Genomic DNA, 27,119 nt, shown 5'->3' on the forward strand with positions numbered 1-27,119 from the left:
GAAATATCCATCAATTATTTTTTTTTCTCCCTCTCTGCTGTAGCATAAAGATGTAAATCATGTTGTAATGTGCTACACTGTCAGATAACCTATGAATCCATCATATAAATTCATACAGAGCCATTCTGGTTGTCTCTCCTAACCGAATTTTAAGAGACATTGCACACATTTTCGATCATGATTTTAGTATCTCCTATCTTTACGTGAAGTGACCTTTCTCCTTCTCCCCAGGATTTTATTTAATGATTTGTCATTTGTGAAGGGCTAACATTGACTGCTGTGGTAAGTACAGTTTCAGTAATAATTTGTCACAGTGTTGATCTAAATATCTAGATTTTTGATTGACTGACACTCTTGAGTTCTATAAATAAATGCTAACAGCCCTGGTGGGTGGTATTACTGGTCAGAGTTAGTATACTAACTGCTTTCATTCCATCAGCCTGCTAAATGAAGAACTAAATTGGCAAGAATCCACCTGCCACTCTGCATAACTTCAGTATTGTGTTATTAAACTGGGTTTATGTTGGTGTAATGTGAACAATCTCAATGAATCATAAGAACTTTAACAAGATCCACAGCAAATCAGCTGATGCCATGTTTTATTTTGTTTACATGTTTATGACCAATAAGTTGATTTAGTTATGCAAATCAGAAGGGAAACCCAATAAATGTATTCAACTCCATAAATTAAGTAATGAAGTTTTCTTAACCAGACAGGGTTTTGATATATGAAACGATATTTATAGCTCCATAGAGCACACTAACAATTTAGCCTCATTAGGATGTTGCTTTTGAATTCTATAAGAAGGACACAAAGTCAACATGAAATAACAATTAAAATTTGGATGCAGGATGAACTTACCTCCAATGCAAGGCTTGTGGCAAAAAAAACAAACTGCTGGAGGAACTCAGTGGGTCAAGCATCATCCCTGGAGGCAAAGGGATAGCCAATGTTTTGGGTCAGGACTGCATCGGGACTGAACACTGTTCCAGAACGTGTATTCTGATTGGTGGTGGGTTGGTTTGTGGAGTGGAGAGATGGTTGAGTGAAATCCGTGGGCAGGGGAAGTCTGAAGTTTCCTTTTGGGCTTAGTCAAATCATTCTCCTGGCCAAAAGGAACCTCAGCCTTCACTTAAGTCCTTATTTGTCATCTTTTCTGGCCCTGGCTCTTGTTCCTAACACACTTGGCCTCACAGAGATGTCATAAACATTCCTCTCTACCCATACTTAGCCCTTAGGTCAAAATAGCAGATTATCACTCTCTCTCTCAGGCAGTCCCTGGGGGTTGAAGATGACTCACATCTACTGCATTCTAAGGAGTGGAAGAGGTTTGCGTGTGGATTATTTTAACATGGGATAGGTGCTGATGTACCAGCATCTGGTCTTGACAAAGTGAGTCTTGGTCCAAAGGCCAGAAGGTCCAAGATAATTGAAGACCAAACTATTCTGCACAGATAGTGCTCAGTATGATCACACACTGATGGAAACAAACGCACACACTGAGCCACCACTGAGACTTGATCTGCTTATGTATAGAGGACTACACCAGTTTGGGAGGCGTGTCCTTGCACTTAGAGTCTAAAATTTCAGTGAGCCACATTAAGGTTGGAAAAGACCTCAGATTAGATTTTAACTGCAACCTGAGCAAGGTACATATCCTAAAGCACTTTGCACTGATGACAGAATCTCTGGGCTCTTAATGCTGGTCTCCTACAGTACCATTCAAACTTAGGTTACTGTTAAAAGCAATTCCCAATGACTCCTTGAATATGATATTCACCACCAGTCCACTTTATATCAAATTATAGGAGTCTGTGCTGTTTGCTTTCCTTTTAGAAACAGAATTGGGACCGTCTAAGCTCATTTAACAGCCACATCAGTCAGCAAGGAGAAGTGGTTTTCAACTGATGTGCCTGAACTGAGCTCAGATTTATGACTCAGAGGTGAAAGGCCTGGGAGCGAACTCACTCACTAGATCCTCACCTCAGTTACTGATACTTAAATCTATTTATATTCTAGTGCCAAGTTGTTAGATAATTGACAGGAGTGGGTACTTGGATTTAACACAGTGAGCAAATTAATTCAGGTGTGTCACACACTTGGGTTCAATTATTCTTCTATGCCTATTCATCTAGTTGTGTCCTTGGTTTTAATAAGCTGTGCCAAGCATTCATGGTCTTCGATGTTTGCAGCTGACAAGCTTGAGGGACTTTCCTAATGAGCAAAAAGGCACCTGGATCATTCACTTTTTAACCAGCAAAACTTTCATTCCCATGTCATCATCCCGGAATGCTTCCAGACAATTTATGAAAATTTCATAAGGACACTGAGATGCCTTTACAGCTCATTGAGAGAGGCTATGCTTAACTCCTGAATACATTTAACAAATTTGCATGCTGTATTCCACTAAAGAAAGGTACATTGGTTAATTGGAAATAAATATAGTAGCTAAAGTTAACAAATATTTGTAATGGCCTGATGTTTAACAGGTAAGGTGTGTGAGGCAACTTCTTTGATCTTGAGTGTGGACGTGTGTTGGGTGTAGAAGTTGCTTTGAGCCCCAGTGGATATGTGAAGCTCCCAGTGCAGTGCTGAGCTTTTGGACTGAGCTGAAGGTACAGTGATGGCAGGCTGGGAGCCCACTAGGGACACCACCATTAAACTCTCCTCAGCCTAGGTTTGGTAGCACCGGCACACTGGAAGTGATTATGGTGACATGAGACAATAATGCAGGGGAGCAGCTGGAGCTGATCAAACCATAGCCTAGCATCCTCGCAACCCAGAGCTGACATTTGACCGATCACTTCCCTATCTTTGTAACCTTCTCCAGTTCTGCAACATCTCAGTGCTCCTCCAAACCCAGCTTCACGTGCATCTCCAATTTTCTTCATTTAACCATGGGCATGAAAGATGCCTTCAGCTGCCTACATCCTAGGTTTTGGAATTCGCTCCTCACGTACAGTACTTCCTTTGAAGTGTTCCTTAAAATCGTCCCCTTTGACCAGGTTTTTGGTGAGCTGGCCTCATTTCTCATAAATTATTAGTTGGTGTCAAATCTTGTTTGATAACACTCACACGAGCTGTTTTTAGAGTTCAGTCACTGTTGATGTCACCTTCATTCTCCAACCCACTCCTATTCTGGCCTCTCTGTCTTAGGCCTCCAACAAAGCCCAATCCAAGCTGGAAGAACAGCACCTTACTTTTTGACTAGGCCCATTACAGCCTTCTGGACTCAACAGTTCCAACAAAGTTCAGATAACCAGCAATCCCACCCATTGCTCCACACATTTCCAACATTCAGAGTCTTTCCCTCTTCCTCTCCGCTGGTAATGTCTTATAAGTACTCTTTTCCTATACACTTCTGAATGCATGAACTAGGAGCAGGACTAGGCCACACATCCCCTCAACCTACTCTGCCTTTCTATAAGATCATGGCTGATCTGATGATAACCTCAAGCGTGCACTCCCTCCTCTCCCTGGTAACCTTTCACCCCTTTAGTTAACAAAGAGCAATCTACCTCTGGCTTAAAAGTGTTCAAAGTTTCCACTGCATTTTGAGGAAGAGAGTGCCAAAGATTCACAATCCTGAGGGAAAATAAAATGCTTCATGTCTGTTTTAAGTGGGAGAGCCTTTCTTTGTAAACAGTGGCCCCTTCCACAGGAGGAAGCCTCCCCTCCATATCTATCTGTCAAAGACCTCCCTGGAACTCATACCTCTCTTCCAGTGGAACTGAGTATCTCTTGCAGTTTCATACTTTACTGAAGTTGCTGTTTCACAGTGGCATATTTTACCAGGATTACTCCACTCTGTTGGTGTTTGGGCTCTGAAAAGGTACCAGTGGCAATCTATGACTCCTGCCATCTGCATGACAGACCGAATCAGTGAAGTCAGCTGATAAAGGGATTGAAAACCAGATGGAATTGAAGCTCCCTGCCAAAAATCCTAATTGGTACAATTTCTGGCAAAAGCAGAACAATACATCTTTCATGTGCTATTCAAATCGCTATAGGCCGATTCAACGTCAGGTTTTGGAAAGACTCCTACATCCAAGCTCCCTATCTTCCTTTTCTGCCCCTTCTAGGGCCTCTGCCTTCCCTCCCTGCCCCTGCCAGTGCCCCTGCCTTCCCTCCCTGCCCCTGCCAGTGCCCCTGGCTTCCCTCCCTGCCTCTGCCAGTGCCCCTGCCTTCCCTCCCTGCCCCTGCCAGTGCCCCTGCCTTCCCTCCCTGCCCCTGCCAGTGCCCCTGGCTTCCCTCCCTGCCTCTGCCAGTGCCCCTGCCCCTGCCAGTGCCCCTGCCTTCCCTCCCTGCCCCTGCCAGTGCCCCTGGCTTCCCTCCCTGCCCCTGCCAGTGCCCCTGCCTTCCCTCCCTGCCCCTGCCAGTGCCCCTGGCTTCCCTCCCTGCCTCTGCCAGTGCCCCGGCCTTCCCTCCCTGCCCCTGCCAGTGCCCCTGGCTTCCCTCCCTGCCCCTGCCAGTGCCCCTGCCTTCCCTCCCTGCTCCTCCCTGGGTTTTTAGCCTCCTATCCACTCCATGGGCCTCCAGGCTCCTTCTTTGACCCTTCTGGTCATCCTCTCCACCTCTGTTGAAGTCTTTGGCTTCCCTCTCGAACACTCCCTGGGTCTCCGCCTTCTCTCCCTATCTACTTTTGCAAATTACCACAATCCATAGAAGGTAATTATTGCACTTCTGCAAGTTTGTCTGTCTCGTCTGAAACTCGGCCACAACGTTTTTGAAGTTCACCTTTCAGTTTAAATTGTACCTTATATTTGTTGCAAAAGGAAAGTATTGCGGTGCTAGCAATCTGAAATCAAAACAGAGAATGATGGAAATGCTCAACGGGTCAGATAACATTTCAAAAAACACAGTTAATGATTGAAGCTCATGGGTTTTGATTTCAGCTCTGGTGAAAACATTAATTCTGTTTTTCTCCCCACAGCTGCTGATTGGCCTGCTAAATATTTCCAGTGATTTTGGTTTGCATTAATTATATAATAATTGGCTAGCAGTTGGGATTAGAGTTAGAGATTGATGGAGCCATTCCCATTGAGCCAGAAGCTGGAAGCTGGATCCCAACAAACAGAGATTGAAATGTTGGCTCCATATATTGGTAACTTCTGATCATTATTTCTCTCCTATCTCTCCTTTGCAGAGGGTGTGGAAGAGTTCACCAGGATGTTGCCTGATTGGAGAGTATTAGCTATAAAGAGAGGTTGGACAAACTTGGATTGTTTTCTCTGGACCGTCGGAAGCTGAGGGGCAACCAGGGTAGAAGTACATAAAATTATGAGAGGCATAGATAGGGTAGATAGTCAGAGTCTTTTTGCTAGGGTTGAAATGTCAAATACTAGAGGGAATAGGTTTAAGGTGAGAGGTGGAACATTTAAAGGAGATGTGTGAGGCAAGTTGTTTTTTACACAGAGAGTGATAGGTGCCTGAAACGTGCTGCCAGGGGAGGCGGTAGGAGCAGAAACGATAGCAACGTATAAGAAGTATTTAGGCAGACACATGAACAGGCAGGGCATAGAGGGATACAGACCATCTACAGGCAGATGGGATTAGTTAGACTGGCATCATGGTTGGCACAGACATGGTGAGCCACAGGGCCTGTTCCTGTGCTGGACTGTTCTATATTTATGAATGAATGAATCAGCAGCAGGAGAAAGGGCACTCAGGCTCTTTAGCTTGCTCTGGCATTCAGTAAGTCTGCTCTGCCATTCAACAGCACCCCATGGGTGTGGATAAACTATCACTGCACTCCTGGGATTGTTTCATTGGTTTATACAATGGTCACGATATTACAACTCAGCAGTTCCCTCAGCCTACTGTGGCTGTGCTCCCCCTTTGAAAGTGCTGAGAGTTAATCTCACTTTCCCACTCTTTAACTATGGACCCGCAACCTTTTGTTTTCTAGGTGTTGGATTTGACTGTTTTAACATGTATAGTGTTTAATACACCTCAAGTGGCTGTACAAGGAATGGCTGCTTCTTAGCTTATTGGTTCGTTCATCAGGTGAATATGTGTTTTCTCATTGGTTGGTTTTGCCACAGGTATCTAATAGGTTCTCTGATTGGACTATTGTTAGCTGAGGAGTACCTCTTATCTCAGGTATAAAAGGTGTCATTTTTTGTTAATCTCTCTCTTGCTCTCTCCCCTCTCCCCACCAACCTCCCCCCACCCCCCCCAACGCTCTCATCTTTAGTTCCTTTTGTCTCGGCTCATCTCCTAGCAGTAAAGCTCGTGCCACGTGCTCTGTCACTGTTTCCTTGTTTTAAACTTCTCCAATAAAACTTTGTGAAGCACCAAGTTGTTTTCAACTCATTCTTGGACTCCTGAAAGAACCTGCGGATTTGAAAATAACCAGATCCGACACAGGTATACACACAAATCCTACTTGGAAGACTAATAGAGTGAAAATCACAGGGGTTGCACTGTGAGCAGCCTGGAGATTTATTCTCTTACCTTTTGCCTAACCTCGGAGTATGAAGTCCCATACTTCTGTTCCAGGTATCTATAGTCATAGTTTGGGAAAGGAGAGGGTGCAGGGTAATTTCCAGATTTCCAGAGTTTCCATAGGTTCACTCCAACTATCACCAGGATAATCAGGACTCCAGATCCATAGATTCCCATTTCCCAGCTCGCTGGATTTCTGATCACTGTTGGAAGCAAAAGAAAGCAGTGCTGCAGTTAATAATTGGGACAGTCAAAGGAAATCCTTTGTTCACCAGGCTATACCTGAATGTTCACTAAAGGGCTTGGAAGAGCCCACATCAAATGAAAACAGAAAATACTGGAAACATTCACCGGCTGGGCAGCATCTGTGAAAAGAGAGGCAATTAGTATTTCAAGTCTGGGACACTTCATGAGAACAACAGAAATCCACATGGGATGATGTGGAGCAGGAGACATTTGCTAAGGACAAAGATATGCCTGTGGAGACAAGTCTTGATCAACACCTTATCAAAGAATGGAAGTTAAACAAGGCAAAGGGGACAGATGGAAGTTCTGCAAGGGAGCAAAGAGAACTTCGTCAGGTTGGACTGGAAATATTAACTGTTTCTCTTCCCACAGATACAGCCTGACCTGCTAAGTGCAGTTTTTTTTATTTTTACCCCATATCAAATGAGATGATTACAGAAGCTTACACTTACAATATTGCGCTGTCTTGAGTACATAATCAGCAGATGAATTGGGAATATTATTATTTCATTTTATATCATTTATTCCCAATCCCTCAACCCTCTCATTTGGCCTCCTACCTTCCCTTGATCTATTCACTGCGAACTGCTGATGTGACATTGACTGCCTTGATTTTTCTATTCCCCTCACCCCCTTCTGAATGTCCACACTCTGCTCTGCAAACCAATCCAGATTGTGTTATCAAACCCCAGACAAGGGCAGTGCTGTTGTGGTCTGGCGAGCCGACCTCTACTTTGCAGAGGCCAAAGGTGAGCTCTCAGACACATCCTCATACTTCCTTCTGGACCATGATCCCATCAACTAATAACAGGCCGTTGTCTTCCAGACCATCAGAGATCTCATTTCATCAGGAGGTCTTCCCTTTACAGCCTCCAACCTGGCAGTGCCAGAGCTCTGCCCTGCCGCTTCTATCTCCTACCCAATATCCACAAACCGAACTGTCCTGGCAGACCTATTGTTTCAGCCTGCTCTTGCATTACCAAATTTATTTCTCCTTACCTTGACATAATCTTGTCTCCCCTGGCCAGTCCCTACCCACTTATATCTGTGACACTACTGATACCCTCCACCATTTTGACAATTTCCAATTTCAGGTTCCCAATTGGCTCATCTTCACCATGGATGTTCAATCCCTTTACACTCCCATCCCACATTAGAAAGGTCTGAGGGGCCTCTATTTCTTCCTAGAATGGAGCCCAAACCAGTCCTCCTCCACCAACACACTCAGTCAATTGGCAGAACCTGTCCTTACGCTCAGCAACTTCTCCTTCCATTCCACTCACTCTCTCCAGATTAAAGGTGTAGCCATGGGAACCTGAATGGGCCATAGCTGTGCCAATCATTTTATTGGATACATGGAACAGTCCTTGTTCCAGGGTTATTTGGGACCACTCCACCAACTCTTTCTCTGATACACTGACGACTGCACTGGTGCCGCATCCTGCACCCACACAGAACTTGAAAATGTCATCACTTTTGCTGCCAATTTCCACCCTGCTCACATTTACATGGTCTGTTTTTGACACTTCCCTTCCATTTCTGAATCTCTCTGTCTCCACTTTAGGAGATAGATTCGCCAACAACATCCTTTATAACCCACAGATTCCTGCAGCCACCTGGACTCTTCATCCTCTCATCTTGCCTCCCGTAAGGACACCATTCCTTTTGCCCAGTTTCTTTGTCTCCGTCACATTTGTTCCAATGGTGAGGGCTTCCACTCTGGTGCCTCTGAAATGTCTTCCTTCTTCCTGAAACGTGGCTTCCCCTCTGCCATAGAGGATGGAGTTCTCAACCGCATTTCCTCTGTTTCCTGCATGTCTGCTCTCACTCCTTCTACCCCAGGATAGAACAAAGATAAGAGTTCCCCTGGTACTTATCTTCCACCCCACCAGCCTTCAAATTCAATGTATCGTCCTTTGCAATTTCTGCCAGTTCCAACATGATCCCACCAGTCCTATCTTCCCCTCTCCCCACACCCCTACCCTTTCTTCTTTTCGCAGGGACCACTCACTTTGTGACTCCCTGGTCTACTCTTCGATCCCCATACACCACACCCCATCCCAAGGCACCTTCCAATGCAACCAAAAGAGATGCAACACTTGTCCATTCACCTCTTCACTTCCCATCGTCCAGGGACCCCAATGATCATTCCAGGTGAAGCAGTGATTTACTTGCACTTCTGCCAATCTACTGTATATAATCTAGAAGTGCAAATTCAGTGTTCACAATGTGGTCTTCTCTACACTGGAGAAACCAAGTGCAGGTTGGGCGATTGCTTTGGGGAGCACCTGCACTCAGTTTGTAGGGGTGATCCTCAACTTCCTCTTTAAATCCCAGTCCCGCTCCTATTCTGACCTGTCTTCCTGTGGCCTCCTCCGCAGCCATAGTGAGGCCCAATGTAAACTAGAAGAAAAAAAATCTCATCTGCCATCTTGGTACTTTGCAAGGCGGCATCCATCATTAAGGACTCTCACCACCCGGGACACGCCCTCTTCTCGTTACTACCATTGGGGAGGAGGTACAGGAGCCTGAAGACCCACACTCAACGTTTCAGGAACAGCTTCTTCCTCTCCGTCATCAGATTTCTGAATGATCCATGAACTCATGAACACTACCTCATTATTCCTCTTCTGGACAACTATTTATTTATTGGTAACTTATAGTAATTCTTATGTCTTGCACTGTACCGCTGCCACAAAACAACAAATTTCAGAACATACAGTATGTCAGTGATAATAAACCTGATTCTGCTTCTGATTCTGAATGAACACTGAACTTTCCAACTTCAGGTAAACTGCTCTCTCATTGTTTCCATTTCTCCTGCTTATGTCCCTTTCTCACCCAGTTTCTGTAAAATGCCTCCCTAACTGTCAGTACTCATGCTCCTTATCACCTGATCTGTCTTAACCAACCTCCATTTAGCTGTTTGCCTTACACCTCACTCTGCAGCCCCCAGCTCTGTTTTGAAAACTGTAACTCTTCCACTCAGCCCCCAGTTCTGAGGAAGGGTCCTTACCCCGAAATGTTAACTGGCTTCTCTTTCCACAGATGCTGCTGGACTGGCTGAGTTCGAGCATTTCTGTTTTGGTTTCAGAACTCCTGACGAAGTGCATTTCAAACCATGCTTGAAAGAAAGGGCTGACAGAGGTGTGTTTACAGGGAAGTGTGGGAGATGACAAATAGAAAAGAAGGAAAGATTGGAGTTGAGAGTGTTCAGTAAATTATAAGGCTGGTTATGGACAATAAAAAGAAGCTGAAGACCACAGATGAATAAATGAGTTTCAGCTGTAGCCTGACTCAGTATGTTTAGGAGAAAAATTCTCTATCATCTGACACCCTGTGACCCACAAGACCGATTTCACTCCTCATTCACTGAAACACCAGAGAAAATTTTAAAAGGTTTGGATACATTCTGGGAGTAACAAATTGTCTCCTGAATTTCTTACTGGATTTACTAATGCCCTGTGTACCGTCTCTAGATTAGGGTCCACCTCCATCCCACCCACCCCCTTCCTCAGGTGGAAATGTCCTCCCTAGGTCTGTCCTATTCAATCCCTTCTCCACAAAAGGTTAGAGAGCTGGGACTATCCAAACGTTTGCCTGACTGTCACTCTCGCCCCTGTCAAGAATCGGGAAAATTAGGGAATGTGGTGCCTCAGGGAAAATAAGTGAGAGAGAATAAGTTGCAGGGCTCGAGGGGGTTTTTACTACAGGGAGCTAGCAAGGACCCAATAGGGCAAATGTCCTCCTGTGTTGTATTAAGTAGGTAAGTTAAAAATAAAGTGTGAGAATTCTTTACCCCCATCAAGAACAATTTATATCATTTTGTCAGACAACATTTAGAGTGCTATCCCCATGTGGTGTTATTCTTCACTGCTAGCTAATCAGAAATTGCAGATCTCTGGTTATAATTAAACTGAAAAACCTTTAACTGAAGTAAATAATTAATCAGCTTTTAGAAGAGCAGTTAACATTTCCCCAATGTGCTAAACAGAAGTATGTAAGAATATAATTTTGCATTTATATTAATGTTAGACTTTTTGAGATCACACAGTAAGAACAGGGTCATTTCACATACACATTGTAGGACACATCTATAATCCATTTTACCATGAAGTGCTGTAGAAATATCGCTAAAGGTCTTCTTATTCCAACTACTAATTAAATAAAGAACTGTAAATGCATGAAGAGATGAACAAACTTCGAGAATGAATACATATTGGCACGTAAATTTTAATATAGGTAAAGATGGTAGAAGGAACAAAGGACTATCATGGACATTAAGATTATAAATTGAGTCACAAAGGGATCTGGGGCATATATTCGCAAATCATTCAAAGTAGCAATGTAGGTGAATGAACCTACTTGGGAATCAAAGCAAACACTGAATTTTATTTCTGGCAGAATAAAACTCAGAAATATAAGTTGCATTGAATTTATATTGAAGCTTGGTCTGCTTAGGTCTTCATATTACCCAAAGGGTATAATAGTGCTAGGAAAAAAACTCTGGTTAGACTGCATCTGGAGTACTGCATTCAATTCTGGTTGCCCCATTACAGGAAGGATGTGGAGTCTTTGGAGAGGGTGCTGAAGAGGTTTACCAGGATGCTGCCTGGATTAGGGGGCATGTGCTATGGGGAGAGGTTGGACAAAGTAGTGTTGTTTTATCTGGAGCGGCTGAGGCTGAGGGGAGACCTGATAGAAGCCTATAAAATTATGAGAGGCATAGATAGAGTAGACAGCGGTATATTTTTCCCAGGGTTGAAATATCTAATACCAGATCTAATCCAGCATGCATTTAAGATGAGAGGGGGAAAGTTCAAAGGAGATGTGCATGCAAGATTGTTTACACAGAGAGCAGTGGGTGACTGGAATGGGTTGCCAGGGGTGGTGGTGGAGGCAGATAAGATAGAGGAATTGAAGAGGCTCTTAGATAGGCACATGAATATGCAGAGAATGGAGGGATATGGACCATGTGCAGGCAGAAGGGATGAGTTTAATTAGGTATCAGTAGCTTAATTAGTTTGGCATAACATTGTGAGCTGAAGGGCCTGTTCCTCTGCTGTATTGTTCTATGTTGAAAAGTGCAATTAAACATTTGCAAAGATGGTACTGCAATTGACAAGATATAACCATTAGGAAAAACTGAACAGGCTGGGGCTCCTTTCTCAGAACAAAAGAGGGGTGATCTGACAAAGAACTATAAAATGAAGGACAGCTCTGGAGAGGACATTCCCACCTTGGGGGAGAGCGGAGGGGGACTCTAATCTCTGGACTGTATGCAGGCTATTAATAAATCCAATGAGAAATTCAGGAGAAATTTCTTTACTCGCAGAATGTATCCAAGCCTTATTAAAGCTTCTGCAGTGTTTCAGTGAATGAGATAATGGGAATGAAATTGGTCTTGTGAGTCTCACAGGGTGTGAGATGAAGGGAATCTTCCTGACTGTGGCCAGCACTTTGGAAGGGAACTGCTGACCTCAGTCATTCCAAGGGGAAAAAAATCATGGATAAACATGGAAGGGCTTCAAGTCTAAAGACTGACTGAGTGACCAACAGCATTGCACCTTGTGCTGTCTGTCTCTGATCCTGAGTTAGGTCACAACTGGGGTACAATGTGAACCCCTCCCCTAATTCAATGGGGCTTTTCAGCCAATGGATTTGGAAACAAATGGCAAGGTAAAAAGTTTGCCTTGGTTTCATGTTATCATTAATTTTTAAACATTTTGATGTTTTCTATTAAATTTTTTGCAATAACTTTAAATTACTTATATCAATTTTAATATTTTTATATTTCAGAGGCATCTAAAACCCATTCAACTCAATGACACATACCCAGCCATGCCTTGTATCATATGCTGTTAGTGTGTTCTGGGGCAGGGCCTAAGTATCCTCCAGCTGAGATCCAGTTACCATCTGAACCTTGCCGTTCAACCCAAGGACACGGAGCCTCCTCTGCTTCTGGCCCCACCAGTGTAGGCTGGTGGCGATTCCAGGCAGCAGACCAAACCCTGGAAAATCTGGCCCTGGCGAATCACAACTTCATCTTATTTTCTTTTCAGACAGTTTTAGCTATAAAGAAAATCAGTGCAGAAAAAAAGTATGACAAGTGACGGGCCTAATTTGGGAAATCAGAACCCAGCTACTGACAGGTTCTATGAAGTTGAATCTGAAAACTGTTGCAAGGTCAGTGAAAATGTAGTTCATTAATGAGCTGTCTACTGACCTAATGGTATATTTTATGCCACTGTTGCAGTGTATTGTAGTCTCAAGAATAGGTCATCAGTATCACTCATTAAGTACTCAGCTCCAAGAAAACACAACCATTATTTGTGGCAGTTGGTCTCCAACTGAACCACAAACACAGTAAACAAAAACATGATATAACCCCAGGTTACAATCTCTTAGGATAGTAGCAATCTTCCGCCAACCATAACGTTCATGCTAATGTTCATTCACCACTACTGTAAATCAATTTAAGATGCTCGGAATTGCAGAGGCAATGGACTAGAATTTAAGAGGCTGTGTTAAAGTGACACTGAGCCAGGGAGCTGTGTCGCTTTGTGTGATGCCTCCAGTAACAGAATACTATTGGGTGCAAGGCCCTGAGGTAAGACAGACCTTGTCACTGGTGCATAGAATGGGCTTTTGACAGCCAGCTCCCGCCCATTGCAAAGCTTTGGTGGGAGTCAAGTGGAACACAGGTCATGGGAGGGGGTTTGGGTGGGGTCAGGATTGGGTTTAGGTGCTGAATCAGAGAGAGTATAGGACCAGAGAAAGGAGGTTCTCTCAGAGATGTGATCAGGTCGGCACCTGGGTCACTTGGGGAGGTGATTGGGATGTGTCAGATGGAGAGGTAATTGGGTCTCCCTGGGAGAAGGTGAGGGACTGGAGGAGGAAATACTAAGACTACTCAAAGGCAAACCTACTGGCAGTGGAATAGGTGAAGTCTTGCCTCCTTTACCCAACATCAAAGCATGCCTCAACCACATGTCCAAGAGAATATTACATAGACTTGTCACTTCATAAAATTTATATTTAAAGTCATGCTTACCTTAATCACAATTTTACAATGAACTTTATCAGAACTTATTGTACTCCACTGATATCACATTCCAGCTGCAGCATCAGCACAGAACAGTTTGACCTTAAACTTGTTTGCAAATTGTTATGTAAATACACTCTAAATACAGCATCAGAACCAAACTTGAACACGGCAAAACCTTCAGGGGCAACCTGTTATCCCAAGACTGTGCTCTAGGTTCTGGACATTCACTGGTTTCTGGACACCCATCCCTCCACTCAGCATCTACCCTGTGAAGTCCCCTCAGAATCATACATTTCAGATTAAGATTTATGCCTGTCTCTGCTGAATTAGGTCAGCATAGAGAAGTGATGATCTCCACATTTACATCTCCCTAAAGTGTTATTTCCATTTGTACGTTGAGAGAAATAAAACACGCTGCCAACTCACCATCACCTACTTTACGTAAATTCAAGAGCCGCCCTTTACGTGTCTATCTAATATTTCTTCTTATTTCAGTCTCTTGTTCCAATTTTGCTTAACATATGAACATAAGAAATAAGAACAGAATTAGGCCATCCAGCTCCTTGAACCTGCTCCACCATTCATCAAGACCATGGCTGATCTTCTTCCTCAGCACCATTTTCCCGTGCTGTCCCCATATTCTGTGACTCCCTTAATATCCAGAAATCTATTGATCTGTTTTGAATCAACTCAATGAGTGAACCAAATCGCCATCCTCATAATCTGAGAGTGACACCTGGTTCTGGACAAGTCAACTAAGAGAAACATCTTCCCTGCTTCTACTGAGCCCTGTAAGAATTTGGCAGTTTCAAAGAAACCTCCTCTCATTTTTCTCAGCTCTAGAGAATAGAGGCCTAATCTGCTCAATCTCTCCTCATGCACCATATCCACCATCTCTGGAGCCAGCCTAGTGAATCTTTGCTGTGCTTCCTTTATGACAAGAATAAGATAAGATATCTTTATTAGTCACATGTACATTGAAACACACAGTGAAATGCATATTTGCGTAGAGTGTTCTGGGGGCAGCCCGCAAGTGTCACCACGCTTCCGGCGCCAACATAGCATGCCCACGACTTCTTAACCCGTACGTCTTTGGAATGTGGGAGGAAACCGGAGCACCCAGAGGAAACCCACGCAGTCACGGGGAGAACGTACAAACTCCTTACAGACAGCGGCTGGAATTGAACCCGGGTCGCTGGCGCTGTAATAGCGTTACGCTAACCGCTACACTACCGTGCCTGCCTTCTCTATGTGAATAATCTTCTCTATGTAAGAAGACCAAGACTGTACACAATACTCCAAGGCCCAATAAAATTACAATAAGACATCTTTACTCCAGTACTCAAATCCTCTCGTAATAAAGACCAACATACCATTTGCCTTCCTAATTGCTTCCTGTACCTGCATGTTGACTTTTACTGACTTCTGTACAAATACAACCAGGACCCTTTCAACATTGATCTTACCCAAGCTCTCACTATTGAATAAATACTCTGCTTTTCTCCTGTATGCACCGTGGATAAATTCATATTTTTCCACATTATACCGCATCTGTCGTATTCTCATCCACTCATCCATCTTGTCTGTATCTCCTTACTGTCTCTTTACATTCCATTCTCTACTCATAATCTCACCTAGTTTTTTATCATTAGGAAGCTTTGAAATATGACATTTAGTCCCCTCAGCCAACTTGTTGATAGTAGATTATGAATAGCTGAGGCCCAAGCACTGATCCCAGTGGTTCATCATACTAGTCATAACCTGCCCACTGAGACAGAGCCATTTATTCTCATTTTTTGCTTCCTATCTGCAAACCAATTCTCAATCCAAGGCAATATACTACTCACAACTCTACCTGCTGGAACCTTGTTGACCAGTCTCCTATGTGGGACCTTATTGAAAGTCTTCTGAAAATACAAATAAAACTGCACCCACTGGCTTCCTCTTATCTATTCTACTAGTCACACCCTCAAAGAACTCTAGCGGACAAACATGATATTCCTTTCATAAATCCATGATGACTCTGCTCAATCCCCTTTTCTTCCACCAAAGATTACAGCATTTTCCATATTACTGGCATTAGGCTAATAGACTTGTCTTCCTTGTATTCATTTCTCTGACTTTGAGGGTACAGTGTATCAGGAGGGGTGCCAGTTCAGCGTTGCCCATTTTGTGCTGCTGCCCAAGTCACACATCACTTTCCTAATCCTCTGCATATTTCCTCATGGTTAGAATTGGGCATTAATTGAAGGAACAGTGATGCTTGTTTGTTATAAGTAGCCTTCACGACTCACCACTTGTGGGATATTCTGCTGGATTTCCTTCCATGGTGGATAGGCTGCTTCTGATCTTGCCTGCGAATGAGACACAAGACAATTGTATTATCCATAGGAATCTAACAGTTCAAATTCTCCTGAAGTAAAACCCTAAATGTAAATTCTTGATTATTCTACCACGAATTTAAGTGCTCAATGTGATCCTAAATTCCCAGCCTGTTTTGCAAGACATTGAAGGAATGACATTGGTAGATATATCCAGGAAAGTTAGATTTACCACTTTTCTTCTCCCCAGCCTACAAGTTACAACAGCTGGTTTGAGGCTGCGCTCATGATTAAGCAATATCTGAGACCTTTATGTGTTGAGATCATGTTACCAGGGCAACCCATTGCTCTCCAGGGAGAAACAGCAAGCTTTTTGTGGTTATTTTATGAGACCGGGGAAATGGTAAGTTCCAGTCCAGGTAGCACAGGCATGAAGTGAATCGGTAAATCAGAAAGCCAAATTGGAGAGTTTGCAAGTGGAGGTAGTTCTTACCTTTGCTCCAAGACAAGCACAAATGAAGATACAATGTCGTTTCACTTGCCCCATGGGTCCTTAGGTCAGTGTATCCATGTTCTCCCTGTCAATGTGTGGGTTGCTAGTTTCCTCCCACACCCCAGTGACGTGTAAGTTAATAGGCCATTGTAAATTGTCCCTGGTATGGGGGAGAGTGGCAAAATCTGGGAAGCTTATGATGGGAAGGTTGGGAGAATAAAATAGGATTAGTGTAAATGGGTGCTTGATGGTTGACACAGACTTGGTGGGCCAAAGGGTCTGATTCTCTGCTGTATGACTTTATGACTCTAAACACAGCAATAACAGGTCATACTGCCACCCCTCCACCCCACCTCCTCAATGAATCATTAGCATTGACCCAAACAATTTACTTTGAGGCCACTTTGCTCTTAGGGCCAGAGCATCAGCAGAAACATTTCCATAACGTAGTCCAATTTTCCTTGGTTATAGAAGTCAATGAGTTCGGGGTGGTCCCCATCACAATTGCACCACATAAAGCTTCCTTTTGCTGCAAGTAACAGCAATTTGTATTCCACCGAGTAAAACACCCCAAGGCACTTCAGCGTAGTGCTGTCAAACAAAATTTGACACCAGGGCACAAAAGGAGATATTAAGACAGATGATCTGAAGTTTTGCAGGTTTTAAGCAGTTTAAAGGAGGAGTAGTAGGTAGGCATAAAAGTTTGCCAGAATTACATTTTCAGCTCATTTTCCAGCCCCAGGATATCCCAAAGAATTTTATATCCAATTAAGTACTTTCAAGGTGTCGTCACTCTGTAATATAGGAAATGTGGCAGCCAATTTGCCTGTACAAAGGTGTCACAAACAGTAATATGATAAAATACTGGCCAGAAACAGGGGCTCAATTTACTTAAAACCACCTTTTGTATCTCCCTTTCCCAGTTCTCACAAATGTTCTCAGACCTGAAATGTTAATTCTGCTTCTCTTTCTACAGATGCTGCCTGACCTGCTGAGTGTTCTTGATTTTCATTCACAGGGGATTATTCCCTTGCTCTAACACGATACCACGGCATCTTTTACATCTACCTGAGAACTAACAGGGCCTCAGTTTCACATCTCATTCAAAACCTGGCAATATTTGACATTGCTGTGTATGCATGTTCTCCTTGTGAACATGCCACTGCCAAATACCATTTCACCCTGTCAAATGCACTGGAAGAGCAGATTAGAGTATTGTGCAGGGCTTTAATCCTGAGATGGAAGTGCTGCCAGCTGAACTGTAGCTGATACATTAAAGAAAGGACACCCAGAACTATAGGGTATTTCATGGCTATCAGCGGTTGTAGAGAGACTAAAAAATGGGGATGATCCAGAGGCCAGTATTAGACGATCAGAGATTCCTTGGAAGGCTGGACATGATTACAAAGATAAAGGACAGTAAATTTGCATGTCAGATTCAGTGTCTGGATATCTGAACACCACCCCACCCACCTCCCAGTCCTTCAAGTGGCCTCTAACCCAGCCTCAGACCACATGACTATGCCATGCTGTGTTGTGTGTTGGTAATGGGCATGTATAAGTCAAAGCCTTGCACTGTGCAGATTTTCAAAAAAGGTGCTGACTGGATTTGCCCACGCTTGTGTTTCTTTCGAGAACTGAAATCTCTATAGACACCGATGTCCCAACTCAATATGTTCCTCTTACCTTATAACACCCTGCTGTCCAACTGTCTGTTCCGGTGTTCCTGGAGACATAAAATCCTGCTTCTTGTTTCTGATGTCAGGCACCAATTGCAGGCCAATTGCAAATGGGCATATCTGCTGTAGAAAAGACAGCAACAGATAAGATACCTTTATTAGTCACATGTACATAAAAACACACAGTGAAATACATCTTTTGCACAGAGTGTTCTGGGGGCAGCCTGCAAGTGTCACCACGCTTCCGGTGCCAACACAGCATGCCCACAACTTCCTCATCCGTACGTCTTTGGAATGTGGGAGGAAACCGAGGCACCCGGAGGAAACCCACGCAGACACAGGGAGAACGTACAAACTCCTTACAGACAGTGGCCGGATTTGAACCTGGGTCACTGGCACTGTAAAGTATTATGCTAACCGCAAACAGTATTATTATACCAGCCTGCAGTTGCCTATCGCATAGAAAATTCCACAGCAGAACCCACAAGAAATACTTTATTAAACCTTATTTATAAACTTTATTTATACAGCACAATAACGGACCCTTCCGGCCCAACGAGCCCGCGCCATCCAATTACACCCAAGTTAACCTACTAACCTGTACGTCTTTGGAATGTGGGAGGAAAATGAAGCACCTGGAGGAAACCCATGCAGACACGGGGAGAACATACAAACACCTTTCAGACAGCGGCAGGAATTGAACCCTGATTGCTGGCGCTGTAATAGTGTTATGTTAACTGCTACACTACCGTGCCGCCCTTATAAATTGTCATCTTGAAAGTCAATGGGCTGCAGATTCCACAGGGGAAAGCCAAAATGTATGGACTCCAAAATTCTTTGGAAGACTTAGGAAGTGCAGGTGGGGCAAGCCCATCTCTAGGAAGGAGCAGACCATCTCAATCATTCCTGATATGCAAATATTAAGAGCAGAAGCCCGCTGTAGTGTCCAGCTGGTGGAAGAAGAGAGGAATTTTGTTACAGCACTATGTTGCAATGGGTGTAGATCCATGGAAGTTTGGGAGAGGGGGAAAAGACCCTCAAAGTTTCCTTCATCTGTCACCTTCAGCAATGTACTCATTCTGCAAGTGATTATACTGTACTGTTGAAAATTGACCAGTCAGTTTCTGTTACCTCATTCCTTCTATTTCTCACAATAGTGCTGGTGGGGGCTCCCTGACACAGGAGACAGAGGAACAGATATGTAGGCAAATAGCAGAGAGATGTGACAAAAATAAGATTATTCTATTAGGGGATTTCAATTTCCTGAATATTAACTGGGACTGCCTTAGCGTAAAGGGCTCAGGTGGTGTAATTTTTCAGGTGTGTCCAGGAGAGCTTTTTGACACAGTATGTTGATAGACCAGAGGGAATGAGCTTCACTGGACCTGGTCTTGGGGACAGTAAGTCAGTCAGGTGGAAGGAGTGTCAGGGGGGACCATTTTGGAGTTAGTGACCATAACTCCACATATTTCAAAGTGATTACAGAAAAGTGATAGGGATAGATCAGGAATAAAGTCTTAAATTGGCGGAAGGCCAACTTCATTGCAATAAGACAGGGCCTGGCAAGGTAGATTGAGAACATCAGGTGAATGCAATGTTTGACGCTGATGAGCATTTTCAGTTTTTATTTCAAATTTCCAGCATCTGCAGAGTTTTAGTTTTGGATCGCGGTACTGCAAAGATTTGCAGGAAGTGGGTTGTTTGGCCCAGTGGTAAGGGGGGCTATTTTCACCAGAGAGTTGTGACTACCTGGAATGTACTGCCAGAAAGAGTGGTGGAAGCAGAGTTGTTGAAAGTGGGATAAATGAATGACCCACCCTATCTGATGTGCACTTCCCTCATTTACATCACACTGTAAGGTGCCTGGTCCTGAAGGTGCCGGGAATTCACATGGTTGTTCACCATTGCAATAGGTGAGTCATGAATCTGGAACACCATTCCTAGATCTGAAGGAACACAAAAATATATCTTTGTCAGTCCTAGATCTGAAGGAACACAAAAATGTATCTATGTCATTGCATCAATCCGCTACCAAAAAGCAAAAGGAAGCCCAAGAAATTTAAACATAGCAACCTACATGAGATAGCAAAAGAGAGGTCTGTGTCATAGAAAAATAGGAGCAAGAGGCCATTCAGTTCTTTGAACCTGCTCTGTTATTCAATACAATCAGGCCTGATCTTTTACCTCGATACCATCTTCTCACCCTCTCCGAATACCCCTTGGCTTTTGTGTCAAGAAATCTATCTCCTTCTTAAATATATTCAGCAATTTGGCCTCCACTGCCTTCTGTGGTAGGGAATTCCAGATTCACCATCCTCTGAATGAAGACATTTCACTTCATCTCTTGCTTAATTACATATCTCAGTTTCAGAGCAGTACTGGAGCACTGGCCTTAAACCTGGAGATGTTTACAGGGCTACGTCCAAAATGTCAGAAAACTAGGCAGAGATGGTGATACATGATTAACGCACATCCACTGGTGCAATGCTGGAAGCCTGCCAAATTGTTGCTGCTTGCTCACCTCAATGCTTTCAGAATCCAGTTACATTCTGTTAGTTGGTCACATTAATAGGACACAAAGGTTGTGAGTGTTCAGCCTCAATTAGAACTCATCTGCATTAGTTAAGTATATCCAGTCCCTCTTAAAGGGCAGATGAGCTGTGGCTTGTGCTGGCAGTTGTCCAGGAAGTTGAATTTGAACTGGAAAACCTTAAGCAATGTTGCAGCATTTTTTGGAGCCTGCTCTCCTGAGGTCTTTGGGAGCCGAGATATGGAGTGGTCTGGAGTCCCTCCAGATAAATACTCAGAATGCAGTGGGAGCAAGTAGTCACGGAGGCCAATACCAGGATACAAGGACCTGGGTGAAGTGCCAAAAAAAAAAAATTTCAATGACCTCACAGGAGTACTTAAGGTTGGTTGTTTTGTATATGGGGTCCCTGGTACTAGTCTCTCCTGTGAGCTGAAACATTTCTCTTTGCCTGTATCTAAATAAGAGTCTAGATAAGCAGTGGGATCTCGGGATACAGATGGACAGATCCTCAAAAGCAGTAAAACAGAGCAATGCGGTGATTACATAAACAAGTGAAGCACGGGGTCATTTATTATGCACAGCTTCAATAGGTTAGGCATAAAGAAAATGTTTTCACTTGTGGGTGACAGTGGAACTAGGGGCCAAAAATGTAGGATAGTAACTAGTAAATCCAAAAGGGAATTCAAGAGAAACTTGCTTAGTTAGAGAGTTGTTCGAATATGGAACTCGCTCCCACAAAAATGCACCGAGAAGAATAACGTAAACACGAGGAAACAAGATAATGAAAAGAGCAAGAAAGAAACAGGAGGTTATGTTGAGAGGGTGGAAGGAGGTTTGTGTGAAGCAGTGGTACCAATATGGATCCACTGGGCCAAATAACCTGCTTTCATGCTGCAGATCTCTGCAACACTGCAATCCAAAACTAAAACTCTGCAGCTGCTGGAAGTCTGAAGCAAAAACTGAAAGGGCTGGAAATACTCATCAGGGTCATGCATTGGGTTCACCTGGGTTCCGATGAAACAGAGTTAACTCCGTTTCTCCCTGTCCACAGATGTTGCCTGAAATGGCAAGCATTTTCAGTGTTCTCTCTGTTTGCTAGCATCGCAGTACTTTGCTTTTGTGGTCTAAGGCCCTTTGAAATTGCAGGTTGTTGATCGAGTTGTGGACAAGTCAGGCAAAACTGCAGAGTATCATAATTCTGGTAATCTACAAAAATCAATAGAGAGGGAAGCCTGCGTATTTCCAGCACTTGCTGCTTTGGCTTTTCAACTTTGTATACTTAAGTGTATTTGCCAATTATATTTCTGATCTGAAAGTTTATTCATATCTTTGTTTTTTGTCACAGTCCTCCTCAGTATGAACCCTGCCCATGATATGGCACTGGTAAACCATGTAACTGTTCAGTCAGACAATGCAGATTTGACACTCTCTATTTGCATGGTTTATTTCACTGTATTCAGACACCCAACATTGATTTGCCATTTCCAGTTAAACAATGCTGATTATGTATTGTTCAATTACATAGTGCTAATTACTTGCAATTAGTCACTTACACACTGCTCATTGACATATTGCAACAAAACTGTTAGTGCTCACTGACAATGATTTTTGTCTAAAGCTACTTAATGCCAATGTTTGGTGGTGATATCTGATATCTCACTGATAGGGACACACTAACTCACTCATGTAATGACCATAAATAAATTGCAGAATTCATACAATGTGTGAAAAATACAGGACCAACTGTTCTTATAAAATGCTGGATATACACAGTACTATGATCAGTGCCACTTCAGTGTATTGGATATTTATTTGACTAAACAAGTCAAGAATTGTTGCACAGCAATTTTCAACAACAGTACACTTTGTCTGTATCCAATCTCATTGTGGATGGAATATTACTTACTCTATTCAGAATTGACACCACATCAGTCTGTAAGGGTAAATTCAGCAATTCTACATTCTCAGCAGGGAGTTGTGCACAAAGCTGCCCCATCAGACAAAGCAGCACAACAATGTAATTCTCCAATTTGCACTTAAGTGGAACACAGTATAAAGCTACAAGCAGAGGACAGATAAATTATTCCCTGTATTCTAACTTTTGCCAGTGCATTTCTTTTGAAGATATACCTGAAGGGAGCATTGAAACCATAAGCCTTCCAAATCTCTATGCTGTCTTAGCAGTCACACACCCTCAGAGTGTAATAGACCTTGTGTACAAAGAAATATACAACATTTCTGATATCAACTTCACCTAATTCTTTAACAAGATTCATTTTAGGAGATGGTATAAATCGAAGACAGTAATAACATCCATGGGGTATGATATTTATCTCATATATAATGATACTCATAATTCAGGTGGAGCTGGTTTTTATGTCAAAGATTATAGAGGTAATAGAAACAGGTTTTCAGGCTGATAGGTTTCTGCTGGTGTTTATGCTTCACAGAAATCCCTTACAATCCTACCTCCTATCATTCCATCTGCATACCTTTCCTTCTCAATTAAATTGTCCTTCAATGCATCTACATTATTTACATTGTCTTGATGTGATAGCAAGTTCCACATTCTCCTATCTATTTGTGTAAAGTTTCTTCTGACTTATGTATGGATTTTTAGTCAATATCATATATTTATGACCCCTAGTTTTGACTTTCTACAATTGGAAACATCTGTATGCCTACCTTATTAAACCGTTCCATTATTTTAAAAACCTCCGCTGGGACATTCCATCCTTCACGTTTCTTGAGATGGGTATCTGAGCCTGTGTTCATGGGTTCATGGACCATTCAGAAATCTGATGGCGGAGGGAAGGAAGCTGTTCCTGAAACATTGAGTGTGGGGCTTCAGGCTCCTGTACCTCCTCCCCAATGGTAGTAACATGAAGAGGGCATGTCCTGGGTGGTGAGGTCCTTAATGATGGATGCCACCTTCTTGAGGCACTGCCTCTTGAAGATGTCCTCAATGGCGGGGATGGTGGTGCCTGTGATGGAGTTGGCTGAGTCTAGAACCCTCTGCAGCCTCTTTCGATCCTGCACATTGGAGCTTCCATACCAGGCAGAGATGCAACCAGGCAGAATGCTCTCCGCCGTACATCTATAGAAATTTGCAAGAGTCTTTGGTGACATACCAAATCTGCTCAAACTCCTAATGAAGTCGAGCTGCTGGCGTGCCCTCTTCGTGATTGCATCAATGTGTTGGGCCTCTGAGATGATGACGCCCAGGAACTTGAAGCTGCTTATCCTTTCCACCGCTGACCCCTCAATGAGGACTGGTGCGTGTTCTCCTGACTTCCCCTTCCTGAAGTCCACAATCAATTCCTTGGACTTGTTGACGTTGAGTGTGAGGTTGTTGTTGTGACACCACTCTACCATCCAATCTATCTCACTCCTGTACGCCTCCTCATCGCCATCTCAGATTCTGCCAACAACAGTCATGTCATTGGCGAATTTATTAATGGTGTTTGAACTGTGCCTAGCCACAGAGTTATGAGTGTAGAGAGAGTAGAGCAGTGGGCTAAGCATGCATCGTTGACATGCACCTGTGTTGATCGTCAGCAAGGAGATGTTACTACTGATCCGCACTGACTGTGATCTCCCAATAAGGATCCAGTTGCAAAGGGAGGTACAGAGGCCCAGGTTTTGAAGCTTGTTGATTAGTACTGAGGGGATGGATGGTATTGAACGCCGAGCTGTAATCGATAAACAGCAGCCTGACGTATGTTTTGTAGTCTGAGTGCTCCAAACCGAGTGGAGAGCCAGTGAGATTGCGTCTGCTGTAGATCTGTTGTGGCTGTAGGCAAATTGCAGTGGATCCGGGTCCTTGCTCAGGCGGAAGTTAATTTTAGTCATGACCAACCTCTCAAAGCACTTCATCACAGTAGATGTGAGTGCTACCGTGCGATAGTCATTGAGGCACCTCACCCTGCTGTTCTTTATACCAGTATGATAATAAATATACTCCTAATATAACTGAGGTTTGATGCACACTAAACATAATTTCTCTGCTTTAGTGGTTGTCTCCTTATAGATAGAATTCACAGTCACAGAATTTAAATAAGACCTCAAGCATACGTATGCATCCATTAGTGTTCAGAATTAGATCCTTGCTACCCAATGGGAACCAATACATTCTGATACAATCAGGGTTGGCCCTGATATCCAAGTCAGGATAATTTGCTTAGAATTATTGTATGTACATACATATTTGAAATCGTTATATTTATGATGATAGTTGGGTTGAATATGGAAAGAATTGGGCTCAGGTCAAGTTCAGATGGACTTTGGTGGGTTGGATTTAGGTTCAGATCTCAATTTTATACCTGAGCACCTCACTGTTCAGAATCATTGTGGATGTAATTGATAGCAGCTCATTTTCACTTAACATTGAAGTTAATGGAAAAGATCAGACAGGGTGTAAGATATGCTATCTGCTAGCTATGGCAAATAAGGGCAATTCCACCCCCTATTGAATCTCACAGCATTGAAGAAGGCCATTCAGTCCAGCATAACTGTGCCAACTCTGAAGGAACAACTTAATTAGTTTCACTACAAAATGAAATGACTTGGAAGGATAGTAATGACACAATCATAATTTGGAATTATTGATAAAAAAAATAGAAAATGCTGGAAACACTCAGGTTGTGCAGCATCTGGGGAAAGAGAAACAATTAACATTTCAGGTCTGAGACTTTTCAACAGAAAAGTCTTGGACTGAAACGTCATCTCTGCTTCTCCTTCCAAAGATGCTACCCGATCTACTGAGTGTTTCCAGCATGTCCTGTTTTTAATCACAGATTTCCAGCATTTTCATTTTTTCTGATTTTTACAATTATTAGATGTCTTTGCTAGATGCAAGATACACACTGAATTATTCAATGGATGAAAATTACACCATATTTGAGGGTATAAAAGATTTATTTCTCTAGTGTCCAGTTGATTTTTAAGTCAATGTAACTGGTATTTTCAAGGACTTCTGCTTCCCAAACACTTCATCAACCAAGTGAATTACAATCAAACAGTACATTAAGATAATGATTAGTTTTATAGGAATTTCAAGCTAGCTCTCAATCTATTCATGATGAAATGCAAACAGACAATAATATTAAATGATTATTATAATTACTGCAGTAAAGATTTGGTCAAATATTGCTTTTAAACGCCTCAATTCACTTTGTTCCAAATTTATCTCCACTGTGACAGCTGAGTCTGAATCTGGAGCTCAGACTAATGGGAAATGCCATTGTGACTGTATTCTCTGCCAATCTTGCTTTTTAACCCAGCTGGGAAATCTGGGACCTTGGCATGAGCCAAGCGGAAACCTTATGCCAGGTTTCACGCCTTTCTGCTGACAAGGATTCCTGTCTCTGTCACTGGAACTAACAACCTGAACATGATCAACACAGCCCTGGGGAATATCACCCAATGAACACTTTGATTGCAACCAGATTGTCCCAGTCGGTGGCAGATGAAGAGTTCTCATTACATAATTAAGATGGAGCAGGCTCCACTTCCTTTACTGCTTTATTTTTGGTTCAGAATTTATGTTTCTTTTGACAATACTTTTGTGCTTGTCAAGGTTAGTTCTGGGAACCGCAGTCAGATGGAAACGTTCCCAGATCAAATTAATAATGACTTGTTATAGATTAAAGGTTCCTCTCCATCACTGAAAACAACATTGTGGATTTCCTCCACTTGCAGTGACACTGTAAAACCTTTCATTATACTATGTCATTAATTTTGTGGAAAACTGTGAAGGAAGGATAACTTCCCTCATTGCTTCCTGACCTGAATCTTACACATCCAGTTAAATCAGTGGGAATGGTTGCCTTTCTCAATCCATCGTTTTAATATTTGCTCTCATTAAAATTTCCAAGTCAGCAATAGGAGTGCACAGTTGAAGTGGAAGATGGGTTTGCATCATCTACATTGATATCGTATGCAGCAGAGAGGAGACTTTCATCTCCTCAGTCTGAAACAGACTGGCTGACATGCATTCATACTTATCTTCATAGCAAAGAAGATCCTTTAATCCTCATCCTGCAGTTTGCATTCTTGATGATCTCACAGTTATGAAAAGCCAGTTATTAAACACAGACAGAAGACCATTTTTTGTTCAAAAGACCATGCAGCATGCAGTGAAAAACACATTCTCATTAATGTCAAAGCTTGAAAAAGGAAATTCCTTTTAACTCACTTTATAACCAATTCAATGGAGTGGCATTTAAAAAAATTAGAACCAATTTTAATATAAAAAGTGAATTAAGATTGATTAAATCATAGCTTCTGCTGAAATGAACTAATTTGTATATTAATTGAAATTTCTGTATTGTTTGAAACCCATTTTGAACAAAA

The 27,119-nt window shown here is 42.8% G+C and overlaps 1 protein-coding gene across 2 annotated transcripts in view; it reads right to left on the reverse strand.

The window, feature by feature from the left end:
* The window catches only part of syt12 (synaptotagmin XII), a 155,997-nt gene that overhangs the window by 32,299 nt on the left and 96,579 nt on the right, over window positions 1-27,119 (reverse strand). For both annotated transcript variants that reach the window (XM_052029361.1, XM_052029362.1), the window contains exons 2-4: window positions 18,243-18,358; window positions 16,037-16,096; window positions 6,458-6,651 (exon numbers count right to left, since the gene is read on the reverse strand). In XM_052029361.1, coding sequence (XP_051885321.1) covers window positions 6,458-6,651; window positions 16,037-16,070 — 228 coding nt within the window. In that variant the 5' untranslated portion in view covers window positions 16,071-16,096; window positions 18,243-18,358. The remainder of the gene's footprint in view (window positions 1-6,457; window positions 6,652-16,036; window positions 16,097-18,242; window positions 18,359-27,119) is intronic.

The sequence above is a fragment of the Pristis pectinata genome, chromosome 14, assembly GCF_009764475.1.
Source record: "Pristis pectinata isolate sPriPec2 chromosome 14, sPriPec2.1.pri, whole genome shotgun sequence".
Classification (NCBI taxonomy): Eukaryota; Metazoa; Chordata; class Chondrichthyes; order Rhinopristiformes; family Pristidae; genus Pristis; species Pristis pectinata.